Source organism: Falco naumanni, chromosome 1 (genome assembly GCF_017639655.2).
Source record: "Falco naumanni isolate bFalNau1 chromosome 1, bFalNau1.pat, whole genome shotgun sequence".
NCBI lineage: Eukaryota > Metazoa > Chordata > Aves > Falconiformes > Falconidae > Falco > Falco naumanni.
In genome coordinates, this window is record NC_054054.1 from 119,005,657 (window position 1) to 119,023,576 (window position 17,920).

The 17,920-nt window shown below is 57.8% G+C and overlaps 1 protein-coding gene and 1 long non-coding RNA gene across 2 annotated transcripts; both read left to right on the plus strand.

Annotated features, from left to right (window-relative positions):
• Nucleotides 1-1,119: 1,119 nt before the first annotated feature.
• LOC121081931 lies at nt 1,120-2,109 on the plus strand. Its single transcript, XR_005825845.1, has 3 exons — nt 1,120-1,226; nt 1,679-1,759; nt 2,089-2,109. It is a non-coding gene; the product is annotated as an uncharacterized LOC121081931 (long non-coding RNA).
• Nucleotides 2,110-2,278: 169 nt separating this feature from the next.
• On the plus strand, nt 2,279-17,577 carry FBF1 (Fas binding factor 1). The gene is made up of 29 exons (XM_040590617.1): nt 2,279-2,308; nt 2,725-2,860; nt 3,184-3,274; nt 3,730-3,790; nt 4,322-4,372; nt 4,606-4,750; nt 5,287-5,367; nt 6,136-6,255; nt 7,122-7,275; nt 7,503-7,636; nt 8,079-8,181; nt 8,348-8,743; nt 9,397-9,474; nt 9,771-9,865; nt 10,578-10,636; nt 11,413-11,457; nt 11,549-11,683; nt 11,886-11,986; nt 12,403-12,609; nt 13,144-13,251; nt 13,554-13,693; nt 13,983-14,101; nt 14,231-14,353; nt 14,710-14,895; nt 15,662-15,838; nt 16,006-16,143; nt 16,245-16,377; nt 16,737-16,855; nt 17,409-17,577. Exons 1-29 carry the CDS (start codon nt 2,279-2,281, stop codon nt 17,490-17,492), a joined length of 3,549 nt encoding a protein of 1,182 aa, XP_040446551.1. The 3' UTR covers nt 17,493-17,577.
• The last annotated feature ends 343 nt before the right edge of the window (nt 17,578-17,920 follow it).

Here is a 17,920-nt window from a genome sequence, read left to right on the forward strand (position 1 = left end):
AGGTGATACCTGAATGCCAGCGTCTGGTGTGACTTGCAGTGTCTGATGGTCAGCAGAGTTTAAACGCTGTCAAATGGCCCCGCGTCCTCGCTGGGACTCGTCGCTTTTGGGCAAAATGTCGGTACCATTTCCACAAGTGTTGAGCCTCTTCTGCTCGAGTGTTGGTGATTTTGGTGTCGGGTCATGATGCGGTCTGTGACCACAGTTACCTGTCTTGATTTGAGCCACGGAGTCGTTTAAAAAAGTGCCACCTTTTGGCAGAGACTTTCGAAGGAGCCCGTGTTCATGGCTGGCAGCTTGCGTGGTTGGGGGGTCCGCAGGGTGTAATATCTCAAAGCCACGTGTTTCCCCAGGGATTTTCTGGAAGTGCCAACTCAAGTACAGGAGAAAGGCCGGAGCAGGGCTGGCTCTGTCCTGCAGCCAGCTTTGGGAAACGTGAAATCATTTTTTAAACCTGACCCATGCAACGCGCTGCTCCCAGCAGTGCCCCTTGCCGCAGGGGCTGCTGTGGGGAGGAGATGCTCAATCTCACCTCTTCGGAGAGGTGGGTGCTAATAATAAATAAAAAAATGGGCTGCAGGGATGAGCTCCAATCGGCGGTGTGGCTGGCAGGGTATCACGGGGGGGGCTGCCGGGGTCTCCTGCGCCCAGCCTGCTGTGCTCCACAGGGGGCTGGGCGCTGGGTGCCCCATGGCGGGGCTGGGGGCTGTAATCCCCCGGTGCCTGGCCTGGGGCTGGCTCCTTGTGCTCCCGCTGGTGCCCGGGGGTCTCGAAAGGAGCGCTGGCGTTGCTCCTTGTTGGCGCCAATTAACAACAATTAAGCACCAGGCCAGGGCGTTAAAGCCCCGCTTTGTGCCAGGGCACGTGCTGGGGGTGGCCGGGGGCACCGCAGCCGCTCTCAGCCCCTCGTGCGGGGGGTGCAGCGCTGGGGGCACCCCCAGCTCCGGGGGCCCGGCGGGGACTACACATCCCATCGTCCCGCGGGGCGGAGGGGCCGGGCCGGGCCGTGCCGGGTGAGCCGCGGCCTTCCGGGGGCGGGTGTCCGGCGTGCTGCCGGTGCGGGCTGGGGGGCTGCGGGGGCGGGGGGCTGGGGGTGAGGGGGCTGCGGGCTCGGGGGGCTGCGGGCTCGGGGTCTGGCGGGCGCTGGCGCGGGGCGCCGGGGTCAGGGGGCAGCGGGCGCCATGGCAACGGGATGCGCAGAGGCGGAGCCGGGGGGCGGTTGAGCGGTAAGTGGGGGGCTCCGCGCCTCCGGGCCGCGCACCCCTCGCCTCCAGCAGCGCTTTGCTTGTCCCAGGTCCCCGCGGGTGCCCCGGACCCAAGGGGGGGGGGGGGTGGGGGGGTTTCCCTCCCTCTGCCCCTGGCTGCTCCGCAGGCTCTGGGCTAAGCGGGACCCCCCGGGCTGTGCCGGGGTCGGGGGCGGCCGGAACCTTCACCCTCCCTGGTTCCCTGGGGGGGGTGTGATGTCCCCCCCGGGCTGCAGGAGCACGAAGCCGGTTTGGGGAGCGGGGGGGGGTGTTTTTCAGACTCAAATGGAGCCTTGTTGAGAGGGGCTCGGGGGGTGGGCGCGGCGCGGAGCCAGCCTGGCAGGCTGCAGCCCCCCGAGCCGGAGAGGGACATCTCTGTGGGAGAGGTGCCTCCGGCCGTGGTGGCACATCGGGGAACCCTCCTCTCCCTTCAGGCAGGAGGTTGGTGTGGATGTGACCAGTGGTGCCGGGTCCCCCTGCAACGTGGAAGAAGAATCCGTAACCGGACGCGGATGGTGAGCGTGGCCCTGCGGTGCGGGGCTGGGAAATCCGGATCTGATGCTCTGGCAGCTCTGCCTGGAGGCAGAAGTGATCCCAAGGGCTGGAGGGTCCTGCCCAGCTGGCAGTCGGGAGGGGCTGTGCTCACCCGTGTCTCTGAAGTTGGAAATACCTTTGTAGTTCTGCATTTCACGTGTCATTTCCCAAACAGCACGGGCAGGAGGAGGGCCTCGCTGCTGTTTATGGGATGCTCTGGAGAAACCTGCCTCTGGCTTTAGTGTGTTTTGAGAAAGTCCAGGACAGACTTGCTTCGTTTTCTAATGAGGGAATTTTTCTTTCTCCCTAGGCTACAAAACCCAAGAAAAGTGTAAGAGGTACGTACATATGCTGTAGGCTTTCCTTTTGCTGTCCGTAGGTGCTTCGATCTGCTGGGAATGCCTGGGGCGGGGTGGGGGGACACTCTCAGGTGGCAGTCCTGGCTACTGAAATGTTTCATGATCCTTGTCTGAAAGCTGCAGATGGTTGAGTGCATCATCATGTCGTTCCTGAACCAGAAATTTTCACCTGCCTCTCACATCAAGCGGATTTGTTTATTGAGGTCCCACATTCCTTTCTTGTGGGCTTTCCCAAATTCAGGGGAGAATATAAGCATTTGTTTCAGTTCTTCCCATCACCTTATCCCTGTTTGGAGGGATACTGTTTGGAGGCCTCTTGCAGCCCCTGATACTGAAGCAGTGCTTTTGGGGTTGCCCAGGGACTCGAGATCCTGCGGGGTGAGAGCTCACAGGTTAAGTGCTGCTTGTGGCCAGTGACTAACTGAATACAAAGCAGCTGGTTCATTTGATAAAGATACCCCATTTCTGGCTAAGTGAAGCTAAATTTTTTATCCACAAAATACCGATCAGGTCCTGGCAGTTCTCTCTAGACTGACAAGGAAGGCCTGACGCTGATGATGCTTAAGACCAAAACTTTATTCTAGCAGATTTCCAAAGAGCAAGCCATACTGAAACTGGGAGCTTTCCTATGCCTGCTTGGTGAGCTCACCTGCCTCAACAGCTTAATTTGTCTCATTTCAGGCTCCATCGATGATGTGCTTGGTGACCTCCTGGGCTATGATGGTAAAACGAACCTTCTTCTCAGCTGAAAGGGCAGCGTCCTTCTATTCTTACTCCCCTCCTGGGAGCAGGAGGTGCTGGTGCAACAGCCATTGATCTGCAAGGGGGCTCCAGCTGTGAGGAGGGGATGGAGCAGGGAGCAGGGCTTCTCGGAGTCAGAGGCCATTGAATAGGCTGGACATCAGCTTTTGGGGAGGCAAAGTGAAGTTCACCTCTGATTAAAAGCCTCTGTGGCCCCGGGGTAGACAGCAGATCCCCCTTTGGAGTGCCTAGGTCAGGAATATGCCCGTGTCCATCATCCTCATCTCTCCCTGTCTTGTTTCCAGATGAAACCTCTGTTAAATCTGCCAAAGCTTCCCAGCCGGCTGTGGGCAGCAGTAGGAGAGCCCAGGACACTGGCTTGCAGGCCAGAAAGAAGTGAGTGCCTTTCGGACACAGCCTCTCCTGTGAGAGATCTCACTTGAAGATCTCTTTGTCCTCCCCAAATCCTTCTGATCTGCCCCATCCTTGGCTTTTCCACCTCCCTCCCTGCCCCAACAGTGATTGCCTGGGAAGGCGAGTTATCTTCTGCGATGCCTTTGGGAACTGGGAGCCCAGAGCCCGAAGCTTTCCAGCAAGAGTTGGGTGTCTCCCAGCCCTGTACATCTTCTGTAAATCTGCTTTGTAACAGTTGCTTAAATAGAGCAGTCCCAGCACTGCCGTCCTTTATCCCAGTGCTATTTTAGCCTCATTTTCTGCGTTGTACGATGCGGCTGGTGTGGCAGCCCTGTGTGGTCTCCTCTGCCTCCCGCTGCCTGGCCTGGCTTGGCTGTCCCTGGACACACTGGCCGAGCTCACGTGTGGTGCTGCTAACCCCCGGGCTTGTGTCATAGGTCCATTTTAGAAGATGATTTCTTCGACAGACTCCCTGCGAAGGACATAAATTCTGCAGAGGTGAGTCCAAGGTTCAGGAAAGAGCCTGGGAGTCCCGAGGGCTGGGGCTGAGCCGGGCCAAGGTTGCGGCGGTATCACCCCGGCCAGGTCAGCAGTGGCGTGCCAGCGATGAGCTGTGATGTCTGGCTGAAGAGGTAACCCCTCTCCAGCATCCCAGTGGGGTGGGGAAGACAGGACAGGGCGGGGGTGGTGGTGGAAGAAGGGCTTCCTGGTGCCTTGGGTGAGATGTAGCAAAGCTGGGGGGCACGTGCTGCCGCAGCCCAGCCTTCCTGCGTGCACTTTGGGTAAAGTGTTGTAGGAAGGACCTTCACCCAGAGCAACGGCCTTGGGTTTTCCTGATGCTTCTCCTAGAGGCAGCAGGATCTCAGCAAAGGAATTGGGGCACAGGGGGTTTCCAGAGAGGAGGACACCAGGAGGAGTTGGGCATGTATTCTTCTATCTCATAAAATGGATATCAAGGGATATGGGGTAAGGGGTGAGGAGTTTCCAAAAATCTCTTCCCCTCTGATGTCTCCCCTCCCTGGCATGCAGGGATCCAGTGTCTCCGACACAGACCCACAAGCTGTGCTGCAGACCCTGAAGGCAAGTCCTTAAATCCCCTCCATCTCCATCCATCCCCTCCATCTCCATCCATCCCCTCCATCTCCATCCATCCCCTCCATCTCCATCCACCCCCTCCATCTCCATCCATCCCCTCCATCTCCATCCATCCCCTCCATCTCCGCCCCAGCGCGCTGCCATGGCCTCCAGCACCAGCCTCCGAAGGGAGAAGCAGCTCTCACCCTGCTCCCCATCCTTGTCCTCTTGCTTTCCAGGATATGGATGACATGGAAGCTGATCTCCTGGGAATCCCGAAACCCAGTTCTGGGCCAGGGAAGACAACTGTGAAAGGTCCTGGGAAATGTGACTCCTTGGGAGGAGGAGTAAAAAACAGAGGGAAGCTGGTAGCTCCTGAGGAAGGTAAAAAGGAGATTCTGCTATTCTTTTCACACCCTGATTGTAAACGAGCAGGGATATTTTCCTATCCTTATCTGGGATACGGAGCAAAAAGTGGATTTGTTCCCTAAAATGCTTTTCCTGGTTGCTTTTTGCGGGAGTGTTATTCTGGCCATGTGTTATCCCTTAGGAGATCCCTGGATGTCACTCACACCAGCAGCCGCTGCCACCTCCCACCAAACACCACTCGGCTGTTCCCTGGGGTGGTGCAAAGTGTTTCTGGTGGGGAGCCCCCTGCTCTGGGGGCAAGGAGAGCCAGAGGAGCTGCATTTCAGATCTGCCAGCCCCTAAAGTGCCCTGATCTTCCCCTGGCCCTTTTCTCCTCTGCTTGCAAGGAGACCCCTCCGGAGAGATGTGCACCTGGCAGGGCTGTGGGGGGGTCTGTCCATCACAGCGGGTGCTTTTAGGGGGCTGCCACCCAAAAAGCGACCCTTAGCTAGGGTGGGACCGGGGCATTTCTGCAGTACCTTGTCTCTGAGAGCCGTGGCCTCTCTTTCTAGGAGAGAAAGTGCCTGCGATGGAAAAGAAGGCGCTCTCATCCCCTGCCGCTCCCCGACACAACAAGAAATTTAACTTTGAAGGTGGGATCTCACTTCACGCGGCTGCGGGGGGGCACTGGGGGCTCTGCCCGTGCTCTTTGCCTCGTCGGTTAGCTGGAGGCTTGACTGGTTAATAAGATACGGAGTCCTTCACCCCTATGATGCTAGTGCAAATGTAATCCTTCAGAGGTGACCAAAGGGAAAAAAACCTCCGCATTTGAGGCCCTCCCCAGGACAGGACTGGGGGGTGATTCCTGGGGGCATTTGCATTTTTATATGTGCTTTGGTTTTTAATGATTGTAACACTTGGGAGCCCCTGTGTCAGGGGGGATTCTGTCCAGCTTCTGAACCGGGGAGTGGTTTCCTGGCACAGCTGAAATCTGGTTCTCAAAGCCTGTGCTTTAACAAAGATCAGGATCTGTTAAAATCTGTTAAAAAAAAAACAAACAAAAACCCTAATGGGCTTTAGGTGATTTAGGTGGCCTTTCTCCCCTTTTTCTTTGCCTAAGCTGTGTTCAGGCATTAAAGCACACACATTTTTGAGTTATTTTCTTCCAGGAGGATGAAAACGTGGAAAAACTGAACGGAAATCTAAGTCTTTGAGTGTTTGAAGTTCAGGGAGACTCAAGGGTATCCCAGGTCCCTGCAGGACCCGCGCTCATGGCTTTGGGCAGATACACTCTGCTGTCCCCACGTGCACGTTGTGGGGAACAGTGGCTGGCGTAGTGCAGAACTCTTCTTCTAAATAACGTTGCGTTTGTTTGTTTGTTTTGTTATTCTCTTTTCCTGTACCTGCTGGGTAATTCCCAGATTTAGATGATCCTTTGGCAGGACTTTTGTCTGATGAGGAGCAGGATGCTCCCAAGAAACCAGCTCCAACAGGCGCTAAAAGCAGCTCTGAGGAAAAACCAGAACAGAGCAAAGAGAAAGGTAAGTGGGGTTGCTCAGTGCATCCTCTTTGTATTACATAAATCAGCAGCATGGATTAGTCTGTGTGAGATCCAAAATGATTACATTGAAAGCCACCTAGTCCTACCTCTTATTAGCCAGTAACGTAATTTATAGAGCAGCTTGGTAACAGGGTTAATTGTGCCACAGCTCACCAAGTGCTTGATACTTGCAGTGCGCCGCAGATTACGGAGCTGAGCTTTCCTTTCCAGGAATGGAGGCTCTGATCTTACCTTTGACCTCATCCAGCCCGTTCTGCACGCATTGCCAACTGAGAACAAATTTTCTGGGTCAGGATTTGGGTGTCTGAGAACAGCACCAGTCCGTGCCACACCACAACTGGGGCACCTCTGGGTGGGATCCAGCTGTGGCTGTGTTACAGGCACTTGTCCCTCTTGTTCCTGCAGCAGGGATGCTAATGGGTCTGAGGGTCCCCTAAAATCACCTTTCACCCTGATAAATCTACTCTGGATGCAAGTAGCAGCTGGTGGGTTAGGGCGAGGTCTAAGGTGTGTTGGTAGAGAGGGACTTTAGGCGAAAGGGGACAGGAGTTATCTGACTGGAAACTTTCAAAGCTAAAGAAGCTCCTGGCGTTATCCAGAGCTGGAAACCCCAGTGTCAGTGGCACCCAGCAGTGTCCCAGCAGCGGATGCATGGTTGCAGACCAGGCAGTAGTGCATTGCCGCTGTGTTACTTGCTGTGAGATCTGTTCGCTGATCTTAAAAATTACTTTTTAAATGGTCCTGAGAGATAAGAGCAGGCAGGGATGCTTTGATCTCCTGTTTAAAAAAAAAAAAAAAAAAAAAAAGCCCTGATCAAACCTTTACCATGTGTGATCTCATCCACAGAGCCACCTCCACCCCAGACGCCCCTGCACACCATGGCCCCGGTCCAGAGGAGGGCTGAGCTCACTTTTGAAGATACTGATGACGACCTGATGCATGCGCTGGGACTTGGCAGTGGCTCAAAAGGAGCTGAGAAGCAGGGAAAGAAGGCAGAAAAGTAAGGGCAATGAAGAGGCAGTGAGAGTAAAGCAGGGGATGGCTTGTGCGTTGGGATGGTGCCAGCATGCTGGGGGGGGGGATGCTGGAGCTTCTGCCTGTGGGTCCCAGAAAGGGGCAAGAGCAGCCTCGTTTCACAGAGAAGAGCCAGAGCACCCTGGCAAGGCTGTGTGACAAGAAACAGCCCTGCCTCCCAGGGAAACCTATCTGCCACTGTGTCACCAACAGAGAGGTGCTCCGGCCAGCCCGCTCCAAGCTGGATGAGTTGCTGGGACGAAATTCCGTGGCCAAAATCCTGGAACAGCCAGGCACAGGAGAGCGCAGAGAGTTCAAACTGGATAAGAAGTACCAAAAGCAGCCAGGTGAGCGTGGCCAGGGATGCTGGGAAGGTCTGCAGAGGTGATGGCGTTGGCTTGGGAGGGCGAGATTGATTTCTAATGTCCTTGAAGGGGAAATACCCTTTCTGTAGTGGTCAGCAGGGTGGCTAGTGGGCTCCCAGTCAGCTCTGGGGCAAAGGTGACTGATGCAAAAGTGTTGTACCCTGCCTTCGAGGCAGCCTGGGGGCATTTGCACAGCAGCTGTAACTCAGTTGCCTTTGGACATGGACTGATTCTCAGCAAAGCAACTTTTCCCAGCCACGTGGAGGAGACACGTTGCTTGCAGGTTTCCAGGGAAGATGTTTCCAGCTGTGTCTTCCCAGAGGCAGCAATCGCAGTGGGAATTGCAGGGGAGGAGGAGGAGGGCTGGTGTCTTTGCAAGCAGCCGCTCCTCTAGGCGCTGACTCAAAGCTGCTTGTCTGAACAGAGAAGGAAGACGGCTGGGACAAGGAGGATTTTGTCTTTGGAGCGTACCAGCCGACGGTGGCCTCCATGCCCAAGGGCCAGCCGGCGAGGAGGCAGCCTGTGAGGTATTGTGCTCTGCGTGTGGAGCTCCAGCCAGCAGCCACGCTGCCCCCGCGGCAGAGCGGGCAGGGTCCCCGGGCAGGGTCCCCGGGCAGGGTCCCCGGGCAGGGTCCCCGGGCAGGGTCCCCGGGGTCCTCTCACAGGCACGTATGTGACTGCTTCTCCTTGCAGCAGGTTTCCAGCCGAGAACAGCAGCGAACCAAAACCAGAACCCGGCTCCAAATCTCCTCCTTCAGCCAGGCACAGCCCTGTGCGGAGCAGCCGGACTCGAGGTGACTGGCTGGGCTTGAAAGATGAGGATTTTATGGATTCGAAGCCAACATCTGCAGCAAAAGCCAATCCTGCAGTGAGCTACCCCAGCCCTGGCACAGCCCAGCAGCCCGGCCCCACCAGCCAGCTCCCGGCTGCAGAGGCAGCGCTGGCTAAACCTGACCCGCTGGAGGAAGACAACTGGCTGAGCGCTGCCTTGTCTCGCAAGAAAGCCCAAGCACAGGCGAAGGCTCAGGAGCAAAGTGCCAAGCCCTTGGAGTCCCCAGAAGGAGGGCTGGATCCCCACGCTCCTGTCAGGTAAAAGCACAGTTTGGTGGCCACAGGGCTCCCATCATGCAGCTGCTCCAACAGGACGTCTCAGAAATCCTCTGCTCGGATTTAAGAAATCCATTTTAAGCGCTCTCTTGCCTCGGGTTGGGTTAATAACGCAGAGGTTTCTCCCACTGGTGCAGCCTGCAGGGCCATCGCACCTCTGGGCTCTCCTTCTAGTCATGGCTGAGATTGCACGTGCTGCCCCAGGTCCTGTGGGATTGTCCTGGATCAGCATACCCCCACGAGCTCCACGCATGCTCCTCATTCCTGCCTTCTTTCCCCTTCGTTCCTCCTAGTTCCAGGAAAACCACCTCCTCCAGCTGAGTTGGCACAGACAGGTTCAGGCTTGTGCCATTGGGATGGGACTCAGAAGCGAATTGCAGAGAAGCAGCCGCGTGTGTCGTGGGCAGGGGCATGTTGCCCAGGGGAAGGGGTGGATGCAGCAAGGAGGAACTGGTGTTCCTCCAGAGATGGAGGTTCTGAGGTGTCTTTGCTCCCTCTGAAGCCAACAGGTTGAATCCTGCCGCAGCTGAGTGGGATAGGTTTTCACCTGCAAGGCAGGAACTGGTGTTGAGGGAAAGGATCTTGTCTTTCCTTGCCTCCTGGGCTCTCCCCCATGGGGTGTTTTTTGCTTGCAGCCAGCCAGCCAGCCCCACAGGAGCACCGCAGCAGGCAGCTGTCCCGCAGGACCAGGCAGCGAGTGCAGATGGCTCCAGGTGAGGCCTCCTTCACCTTTCAGACACCTCCACAAGGGAGAATTCCTGTGGGAAGCGGCTGCATGTGTAGGTGGGGGAGCGGGGAGGGCTGGTAGCCAGCCGTGACCACTTTGGTCTGGGACCTGTGTAACCGGGAAGGAAGGCAGCGCTGAAGGATCGTCGGGCCCTTGCCTGTTCGAGCGCAGTGCGACAGCCAAGCTTGAAACTTGCAAAAATGCCAAGCGGGATAATGTCTGCGTGCCTCTCCCTGCGCTGAGACACTGCTGTGCGTCACTTGTGTCTCTGTGCCCACGCAGGCAGCCGGTCCCCTGGCTCAGCACCACGAAACAAGCCTCGGTTCAACCATCGGATCCTGCGAAGGGGCATCCCTCCAGAAATGCCGGTGCCTTGGGTGCGTTTCCTGTGGTTGTACGGTTCGGGCAGCAGAGATTTGTACAGTTTGGTATGCGGAGAAGGGTCTCCCTGCCCTGAAAAAAACCCAAAACCAACCCCCCCAAAAAAGGCAGGAACCACAGCACTTCCCTTGGCCACATGAATGCTGCCCAGGCTTTGACCAGCCATTGTCGGAGCAGGTTGCTGAGCTGCAGGATCCCACCATCCCCATGTCAGCTGGTGTGCTGGGGCACACTGAGCTCCGCAGTGCTGCCTTTGGGCTTTCGGAAGGCTGTGAGGGACTCGCTTTGCCGGAGCAATGGGTGTGCATAAGTTCACGCTGCCCCATCTGTCTTCCCTTTGCTGCCCCCACACTTGTCCCACCAGTGCTATGTGCTGGAAAGACTCCCTTCTGCTCTGGGCTGTGGCTGTGCGCCGGTTCAGAGGCCGCTGAAAGTGGCTTAGGGGACCCAGTCTCCTCCCTAGGTGATGGAGATGGAGGAGGAGCTGTGCTTTGTCCCTTGATTTACTCTGCGGAGCAGAGTCCCACCGTTGTGTGTGGAGTGGGGATGCAGACACGGACAAGCCTGTCTGACCCTCTGCCCCCATTGCCAGCTCCCAGAGCGGAGCGCGACCCTCATCGCTGTGCCCAGGAGACCCAGGCCCTCATCCTGCTGGGAGGGGATGGTTCCCATTGCTATATTCAAATCATGGACTTGTCCAATTTTCAGCCTCTACAGGCTCATTCCCAGGAAAGCAGGAGGCGCCAGGCCCTGCCCCGCTCACTCAGGTAGGTGTGCTGGGTCCGTGCCCCAAGCGGTGCAGGATCAGGGCAGCGATCGCGAGCCCTCCGCTGCCGACCCGCCGCCATCCCGCTCTGTCCGTGCTCCCTCGGCCTGAGGTAGGATGTGCCCCACTTTGCATCTCTGGGAAGCCGTGTCCATGGAGGCAAAGAGTTTGGAGCTCCCCGAGGTGCCACAAGTTGCGTTTATCAGGCCAAAGCATGGGTGCTATGGATGCTTTGTAAATCCTGTGTGTTTATAGCCCTGCATGGCCTGAGCAGCATTTACACAGTTCCCCAGGCATATATACATATTATATTAACTAGACAACAGAGGCTCCAGGTGATAAAGGACTTTTTCTTCAGTTGATTTTCCCCAGTATAGTGTTGAAGATGCTCTGAGATTATTTCTAGACAACTGAAGGAGAATTGAAGCCTTTCACAGAGAAGGCAGCTCTTGCTTGGTCTTTGAAGCCTCTCCTTCTCATCCAGCTGGGCTCCTCGCCCTGCCCTGGTGGTGGGACACATGTTGTCTCCCAGAGGGCTTGTGGTCTCAGCCTTGATTCTGCCCCCAGAGAAGGAAGAGCGCAGCATGCTTGTGTCTGGGGGTGGGGGCTGCCGAGTGTCACCTGGGGAGAAGGGACCCACGCCAGCACGGGGATTGGGCTGGGGAGGGGGTGGGGGTGGTCCTGCAGTAGGCTGGAGATGGATCGCCGTTTCCAGGCTAGAAGGAGATGTTCTCCCCAGGGCTTTACCTCCCTGAGAGCATCCCTGTGTCTCCGCAGGTTCCTGCACCCAGGGCACATGTCCAGGCTGCCCCGCAGCTGCAGGTAAGGCAGGTGCCTTCTTTTGGAGGCTGATGGCCGCAGCACAAAGCCACTGATCCTGAAGGGCCTCGATCTTCTCTCTCCATCCTTGTAGGCAGAGTTCTCAGCCCCGGGCTTGCAGCATGAGACGAGGCAGGGGGCTCCCGCAGCCCAGCTCCATGAGGATGCATCAGGCTGCCAGGCAGCGCTGCTGAGCGCCCAGGCCCGTGTGGCAGAGCTGGAGAGCCAGGTGAGCCCCATTGCCTGCTGAATGGGGGACCACGGGTGACCCAGAGGGAGGAGAAGGAGCCATATCCTGTCCCAATAGCATCAGGGTGACAGGGGAGAGAGGTGAAACCTCCCTGTCCAGAGACGCCTATGGCCACCAAGTGCTGCTGTGGGAGTTCTGTCCCCAGGGCAGCACAAGGACTTTCTCTCCGGGTGCCTGGCAGGTCCGAATGCTGGAGCTGGAGCGGACACAGCACAAACTGTTGCTGGAAAATCTCCAGCAGCGGCACCAGGAGGAACTGAATCTCCTTGAGAGCACCCACAGGTACCAGCCTCTCCCCTGTGCTTCCCTCCTCGCCTACAGCTCTGTCTCTCCTGGGGTGGGAGTGCTGGGATGCTTCCCAAATCCGCCCCTGGGGCAGGTGGGCGCAGAGCCATGTCGATGTGGATGTGGTGGGGGCAGAGAGCAGCCCCACAGGTGAGCCAACATGGGAGTCCACTCTCACCACCACTGTCCCCTGGGTGACAAGGAGGAGGGGCTGGTCCCATTGCCAGCGCACCCCCAACCAGGCAGCACACTGGGCAGTAGCAGGAGGGTTCAAGGCTCAGGTCTGCGTGTTTCGCCATGCACACAGCAACACTGATCTGCTCCCAAACCCCTGTGTGCGCTCTGCGGGGGGGGGAGTGCTGGGTATTGCTGTGGAAGCAACACTTCTTCCTGGCTGTGACCTCTCGGGGCAGGAACCAGGTGAAGGTGGTGGAGGACACCTACGGGCAGCGGGAGGAGAGGCTGCGGCTGGAGAAGGAGCAGCTGGTGGCTCAGCTCCTGCTGCAGAGGCAGGATGCGGAGCGGGCACGGGCAGAGCTGCTGGCGCAGCACCAGCAGCGCCTGGCCACGCTGGAGCAGCAGAACAAGCTGGAGATGGAGCGTCTGCAAGAGCTGCAGAGGTGAGAGTGGCACGAGTGGCACACACGTGTGGCTGGTACCCACAGTCTCAGCGAAGGAACCAGGGAGTGGTTTGGGGACATGGTGAAAGGAGAAACCAGACTCCAGAAGCACTGGGTTGTGGGCAGCTTGGTGCCTTTTGGAACGGGGATTTGCTTTGTAGGTGGACACAGGGAGATCTGACTGGAGACGTGGTTTCAGAGTGAATGCATTGTATTTTGAAAGATGCTGAACCCAATGTTTTATCTTCCCCCAAATCTCTTTTATTCAGGTCAGTGAGTTCAGTGAGTCACTGATGTCCACATAGTTTGGGTCAATGACAAATCAGTTTTTGGTAGAGGAGCTCATAACCCCAAAATTGGGCCCATCCCAAATGTGGATGCCTGTCGGTGGAATGCCCCAGGACAGACCCCCATGCCAGCTCAGCTCCTGGCACCTGATTCTCAGCCCCACAACCAAGCCTCTCCCACAGTGCCCATCATGGGGAGCACTGGTTTGTGCCAGCCTGTGGCAGGCTCCTTCCCCGTGTTCCGCAGGGTGTCTGTCCAGGAGATGCGCAAAGACCACGAAGAGCAGCTCCAGCGGCTGAAGCGGCTGAAAGACCAGGAGATCGATGCAGTGACCAGCGCCACATCGTACACCAGGTACTGACAGTTGTGTTCCCACATTGGTCCCTGGCCACAGCATTCCCTGTCCTACACGAACCAGGCTTGGACCATGGCAACAGGGGCCATCCCCTCTCCCACCCACTGCCTGCGGGGATGCTGAGCTGTGTAATACCCGTCAGTGCCCCCCGGAAGCAGGAGCTGCATCTTCCTACTGCTCTGCTGTGACCCAGAGAGGTTCAGGGCTGCCCGGCCTTTGGGCCACCAAATATCCCCCACTCCATTGCGGTGAGATGAAGTGTGTCCCACAGGGGTGACCCTCCCCTCGCTTCTCTCTGCAGGTCTCTGAATGGCATCATCGAGCAGATGGAGAAGTTCTCCAGCAACTTGCATGACCTCTCGCGAAAGGTGGAGGCCACACACCACACCACCTCCCAGGAGCTGGCCATGGGGGTACGGCAGCGGGACGAGCAGCTCAAGGGTATGTCTGCTGTTCCTCTGTGCCGGAACGGCTGCGGGGTCTCCACCGGAGCTGGGGGTACCCAGAAAACAAGGAGAAGTTGCTCTGAGTCAGCCAGAGGCTGGGAGCTGAGGCTGGCAAAGCCTTGCCTGCCTTGGTCACTGGACATCTCAGGGTCTTCCCTTTACAAAGCAGTGTCCTGGGGATGTGCCAGGGGTGATGAGCACAAACACACACAGTTTTTCTGTGAACATGGTGTGGATAGAAGGGAAGAACTTCCCGCCTCATGCTGCTCGTGCCTCTCCCCAAGTGCTCCAGGACAGGCTGTCGCAGCAGCAGAGGGACATGGAGGAGGAGCGGAGCCGACTCCAGGAGGTGATCGCTAAAATGGAGGCCAGGCTGAGTGAGCAGACTCGGCTGCTGGAGCAGGTGAGCCCACACTGTGTCCTCTGCCCGGGTCGGCCCTCCTGTCTGGGTATGGGGTACGTGTCTCACCAACTGGAGGTTCCTGGCCTGGAGGTTGTGAATAGCATCTGCCTCCTCTGTGTCTGAACGCAGGAGCGATGGAGGGCAACAGCAGAGCAATCCAAAGTGGAATCACTGCAGCACTCACTGGAGGAGCAGCGGCGAGTCATGACCCAGCAGCTGTCCATGGAGCGAGCAGAGCTGGAGAGGGCGAAGGTGAGGTGGGGCAGACATCTCCAGGGCTGCACTGCATTGTGTGGTGGAGGCAAGAGCTGGGTGCTGGGCTGCAGCATCCTTCTGCAGCTCTCTGCCTCCTCAGCCTCACACAGGGGGAATCGCAGTCAGGCCAGCCCTCTGGCTCACGGGTGCAGGAGGCCGCAGTGTGTGCGCATGGCACGTGCTGGTTCTTGAGGAACACGGGACCAGAGCTCACGGTGACAGGGTTCACACCAGGCACCGTGGGCTTGAACCAGCCCCTAGATGTTGCACGGCAGAGATGGGTTAAAGGAGAAAAATCCTGTGGCGAATGGGACTTAGTGCTTCTTCTCTCCCTCTCTGGCAACGCTCCCCAGAGTGCTCTGCTGGAAGAGCAGAAGTCCGTGATGCAGAAGTGCTCGCAGGAGCAACGGAAGCTGGCAGCCGAGTGGGCTGAATTTCACACCCAGCAGCAGCTGAGGAAGGAGCAGATGGAGCGCAACATGGACCGAGCCCTGAAGATGGACTCACAGAGAGAGGGCACCATCATGAGCCTGGCCAAGGTACCACAGTAGAGCCCCTCTCCATGGCCTCCAGCACCACCTGGCAGCTCACGGATGGGTCCTGCCCACCGGGGAGATGTTCAGCCCTGCCTTCAGGTGTTTAAAACAAGTTTTAAGAGACATCACTGCGGTGGTGAGAATCGGGCTGTTCCAGGAGCAGCCTCCACCAGCCTGTTTTAGATGTTGACTGAAGCATCAGTCACCTCTGTCTCTCCCCTTTGCCTGTGAGGAGTTTGGGCAGCCAGACCAGGCACAGCCGCCTCCATTGTAAGTCTGGTGAGAGGAAACCCCCATGGTGGGTTAAACAGAACCTCCCCATGCCATGGGGACATGTTTGGAGCCAGTTCTCCCCCCTGGAGCTGTCCAGAGGAGATATGTGGCACAGACTGTGGCAGGGCTGCATTTCTGAGGGCTACCAGGGTGGAAAATAACCATTCAGGCTGGGTGTTTCCACTGCTGACAAACTGCCAAGCCTTGAGCATGTTTTAGAGTGTGTAGCATGGGTGAGGGGCTCCGTCCTTTCTGGGGAAGGAGTGTGTGTGTGTGTGTGTGTGTGTGCCTGTACAATCCCAGCTCTGCCAACCCTGGTGCCCAAGGGTGGGTGGATGAGAGCATTGGTTGGGTACCTGGTGGTGTTGCTCTGCACCCCAAACTGGCAAACACAAGAAGGAAAACAGGGGCAGATCTCTCCCATCACTTGGGGGGACATGAGATAGTGTCCAGGATAGGGCAGGTAGTGCATTGATTTTCCCCATGCCCATCCTAGGAGCAGGCAGAGCTGAAGATCTGGAGCCATGAGCTGAAAACCAGGGAGGAGCAGCTGGTGAGGGACAGGGAGCTGCTGGACAAGTCCTGGCGGGAGCTGAGGCTGGAGAAGGAGAAGGTGGACAGGGCCACACTGCGCATCCAGCAGCAGGAGGAGGAGATTAAAAGCACGAGCAAGGTAAGTGAAGCATCTGCGCTGCAATTCACAGCTGGGGTTTCACATCCCTCCTTGAGTGCTGAATCCCAACGCTGTCCTGGGAGGGGAACAGGGGGTGCACAAAGGAGCCCTGCCCCAGGGCAGCGAGGGTCCCTGTCCCCAGCCTCCTCAGCTGCTCTGCCTTGCAGCTCTCATCCCAGAAGTACAAGGAAGGGGAGCAAGCCCTGCAAGAGGCGTGCAGGATAGAGTCCGAGCACCAGAGGAGGCTGCAGGTCATGGAGCAGCAGCTGGAGCAGCTGAAGCAGCAGGAACAGCGTCTTCACGAGGCAAATACTCCCTTGCCTTTCCTTCTTGGCCTGGGGCCGCTGTGCCAAGGGCCTGAACCTTTGCCAACAGTTTCTCTCTCTTTCTCCCGGGGATGGGGCAGGAGCGGCTGAGCATGGCTCGCCAGAGGAGACAGCTCGAACAGATCCGTGAGGAACTGCCCACCAACTCCGCGATGCTGCTGAACACAAACCAGGGCCTCAGTGCCCCTAGGAGAGGCCTCTCCAGCACACCGTGTAAGGCTTCCTGCACGCTGCTGGGGGAGGGGGGGGACGGGACATGCTGGGGGCCAGTTGCACTTGTATTCCACTTCTCAGGAGGCTTGGGATGTTCCTGGGGGCTCATCACACACTCAGATGTGAGTTGGCCTCCTCACATCCTCTGAAGGAGCTCAGCAGAGACCTCTGAGCCAGGGCAGTGCCAGGAGGGGGCAGAGGGGGCAGGAAGGGAGAGGCAGGTGGATTAAAGGCCATTTGCAGTGGGAGGTTGGGGAGGACCCTGCTGCAGGGACATGCAGGCAGCAAAAAAAGGGACACTTGTCCGTCTGCTGTTCCTCTAACGGCAGCGGTACCACACGGTTGGGCTCTTGTTCCAGGTTTTCCACTTCCCACCAGCGCGCTCCCTTGGCATAGCCCAGGGGGTAGCAGGGACACTGGGGCTGGCCCCACCGAGCTCTACGCCACGTTGTTGCTGCTGAAGCACAGGGCCCAGCAGGTGAGGTGGTGGGAAACCAGGGCTGGAAAGGGCTTCAGACCAGCTGGGTGGGAGCAGGGCTGGGTGAAGCCTGGGTTGAGCCTGACGGCCACAGGGTGGGTGTGAGATCGTTGCTGGGCTGGGTGGGCTCGCAGAAGCCGTGGGCACCTAGAAGAGTGATACCAGCAGCAAGGGTTGGTGCGTCCTCGGCTTGTTTCAGGCTGGTTGATAACATCCTTGGCTTGATGGCGTTGCCCCATCCCTGGGTGGCAGAAGCCAGCTCTGCTGGGCTCTGGCTTCATAATGTCCCCATCCTCAGCCCCCTCCTTCCCTGCTGGGTCCTTCCCCAGGCAGGGATGCTCTTTGAGCCTTCCTCTGTGGGCCTCACTCGGTGTGAGGTTATGGGCTCTGTGGGGAGCCCATACACCCCGGGGGCTACCACAGACGGGTACCTGCCCGCTGTTCGCCGCACGGAGGAGGGTTTGGGATACTCCCATCACTCGTGAGCAGCACCCTGGCCTGTGACCCCATTTCTGTGGCACTCTGATATCCGTGCCATCTATCCCTCTCTTAGGACCATGATTTCTTAGAGAAGGAGCAGTTCTTCCTGGACACCCTGAAGAAAGCAGCCTACAACACTTCATCTCTGTCAGGCTGAGGAGGTGGCATCCCCACACACCCCAAGGGATGGCTGTGCCTGTCCCCGCAGGAGGCTGCTGTGGAGGAAAACAAACAATAAATAATCCCAGTTCTCTGCTGAGGAAGTGTCCTCTTTAAAAGCAACCTCGGAGTGTTCAGAGTGTGAAATCCATCCCTGGGCTGGGAAGTCTGGCCTCCATCCCTCAGGGCCAGTGTCCCTGGCCACCTGGCAGGCACTGCTGGGAGGCAGTGGCCACCGTGGGGGTGGGTTTGGTTGCCACACTGCTGGCTCCTGGACAGGCAGCTGCCTGCCACTGGGCTGTGGCATCAGGGGCTCGTGGGGGTTTGGCCAAGCTGCAAGGCCAGGCAAGGCAGAGCTGTCACAGTGCAGCCCTGGGGTTGTGCTGATGTTCCCCAGCATCCAGAGAGTTTCACAGCTCACAGGCA